General features: G+C 44.1%; 1 protein-coding gene across 1 annotated transcript in view; it reads right to left on the bottom strand.

The window, feature by feature from the left end:
- Window positions 1-1,420: 1,420 nt before the first annotated feature.
- Window positions 1,421-1,939, bottom strand: part of LOC138956225 (uncharacterized) — a gene marked incomplete at its 3' end in the record, with an annotated part of 6,731 nt that continues 6,212 nt past the window's right edge. Inside the window, exon 5 of the mRNA XM_070327636.1 lies at window positions 1,421-1,528. Within this exon, the coding sequence (XP_070183737.1) occupies window positions 1,421-1,528 (108 nt within the window). The remainder of the gene's footprint in view (window positions 1,529-1,939) is intronic.

Consider the following 1,939-nt stretch of genomic DNA (forward strand, 5'->3'; position numbering starts at 1 on the left):
TATCTCCATTATTATTTAGTGTGCATGAACTTCGGTTTGTTCACAAACATTATACAAAGTGTCCAGTCTGTAGGATGAATTGCCCGACAGTTTTAAAGAAATACACCTGCTGAGTAATGATCTGTTAGACGTTCATCAGTCCGCATACACGAAAAATCACTCCACGTAGCTGCAGAAACCGCTCTTCTGTACGTAAGTGACAAGCTGCTGGCCAGTGCTGACAACAAGGAAGTGTCTGTGCTCGCACTCTTGGACCACTCGGCGGCATTTGACACCATCGACCACGACGTCCTCCTAAAGAGGCTACAGTTCACGTTTGGAATTGCCGACAGAGCTTGACAGTGGTTCGTGTCATATCTCTCTGAACGCTTTCAAAGAGTACAAATAGGTCAACAAGAATCATCCCCTGTACCCCTGAAGCACGGAGTACCTCAGGGCTCTGTTCTATGTCCGGTATTGTTTACGCAATACACGCAGGAACTATCTGACATAGCATGGGTGCGAACACAACAAGTATGCCGACAACACCCACATGGATGATTCTGCCCTCCCCGGTGATTTTCCAAAAGTACTTTAAAACACTGAGCACTTTTTGTTTGTTTGTTTGCTTAACGCCCAGCCGACCACGAAGGGCCATATCAGGGCGGTACACTGAGCATTGCATTGAGTCAGTGAAAGACTGGATGATAGACAATACACTCAAGCTGAATGACTTAAAGACTGAGGTTATGCTGTCAGGCTCAAAGCATGCTTTAAATCAGATTGACTGTACTTCCCTGACAATAGGCGACACTCAGATTGTCCCCCAAACCGCTGTTAAGGACCTAGGCGTGTATCTGGACTATGCTCTGACAATGCAAAAACATCAGTTTTGTTTGTAAATGTGCCTTATTTGAGTTGCGCAAGATTTCCTTTCTCATAAATTATCATTCCGGACACTCCAAGCTTCTGTTTAACTTGTTTCCTCTCTGATCCTGAATCGTCTTGACTACTGCAACTCATTGCTTGCTGGCCTCCCCACTGAATAACTTGATCGTTTACAGAACAGTGCCGCGAGGCTCTTTCTGCAGAAGTCAAAGAAAGACCATGTCACTCCCCCACTTACCACCCTTCACTGGCTTCCTATGACGTATATAATCGAGTACAAGCTGGCTGTGTTAGGGTACTGCTGAGAAATCACTCCCCTCCCCCTATCTGTCCCATTCCCTCAGTATCTACGAGCCATCCCGTTCTCTCATATCCTCCTCTGAGAAGTGTATATTTAGTATGGTTGTCTCCGAAGAAGCAACGCGGTGCTTTCATAATCTGGTGCCATTTGAGCTTATACATTGCCGCGGAATAAGACTGTATTTCATCTCGCGCTTTATTTTCTAAGTTCGAGGGGGTGCAGGTTCCCTCGTTCACCGCTGAGTATACACACCACAGTTTTGCTCATCACTACCATCACCACAGTGATCCTCCCCATCACAGCGCCAGTCTTTCCAGATACAATGGTTGTTGCCGCATCGCCACTTGTTAGTCGGGCACTCTGGGAAACAGAAAGTGTGCTCAAGGGTAAAATTGCCATGATAAAGAAATAACTGTCACAAAAAAAAGCTTTTAAAAAGCGACTCATTTTGAAACAAGTGTCGACACTATAGCTGAAAAACAAACAAGTGTCGACACTATAGCTGAAAAACAAACAAGTGTCGACACTATAGCTGAAAAACAAACAAGTGTCGACACTATAGCTGAAAAACAAACAAGTGTCGACACTATAGCTGAAAAACAAACAAGTGTCGACACTATAGCTGAAAAACAAACAAGTGTCGACACTATAGCTGAAAAACAAACAAGTGTCGACACTATAGCTGAAAAACAAACAAGTGTCGACACTATAGCTGAAAAACAAACAAGTGTCGACACTATAGCTGAAAAATAAACGTTTTGGTTTTGATCG

Source organism: Littorina saxatilis, unplaced genomic scaffold (assembly GCF_037325665.1).
Source record: "Littorina saxatilis isolate snail1 unplaced genomic scaffold, US_GU_Lsax_2.0 scaffold_2391, whole genome shotgun sequence".
Taxonomy (NCBI): domain Eukaryota; kingdom Metazoa; phylum Mollusca; class Gastropoda; order Littorinimorpha; family Littorinidae; genus Littorina; species Littorina saxatilis.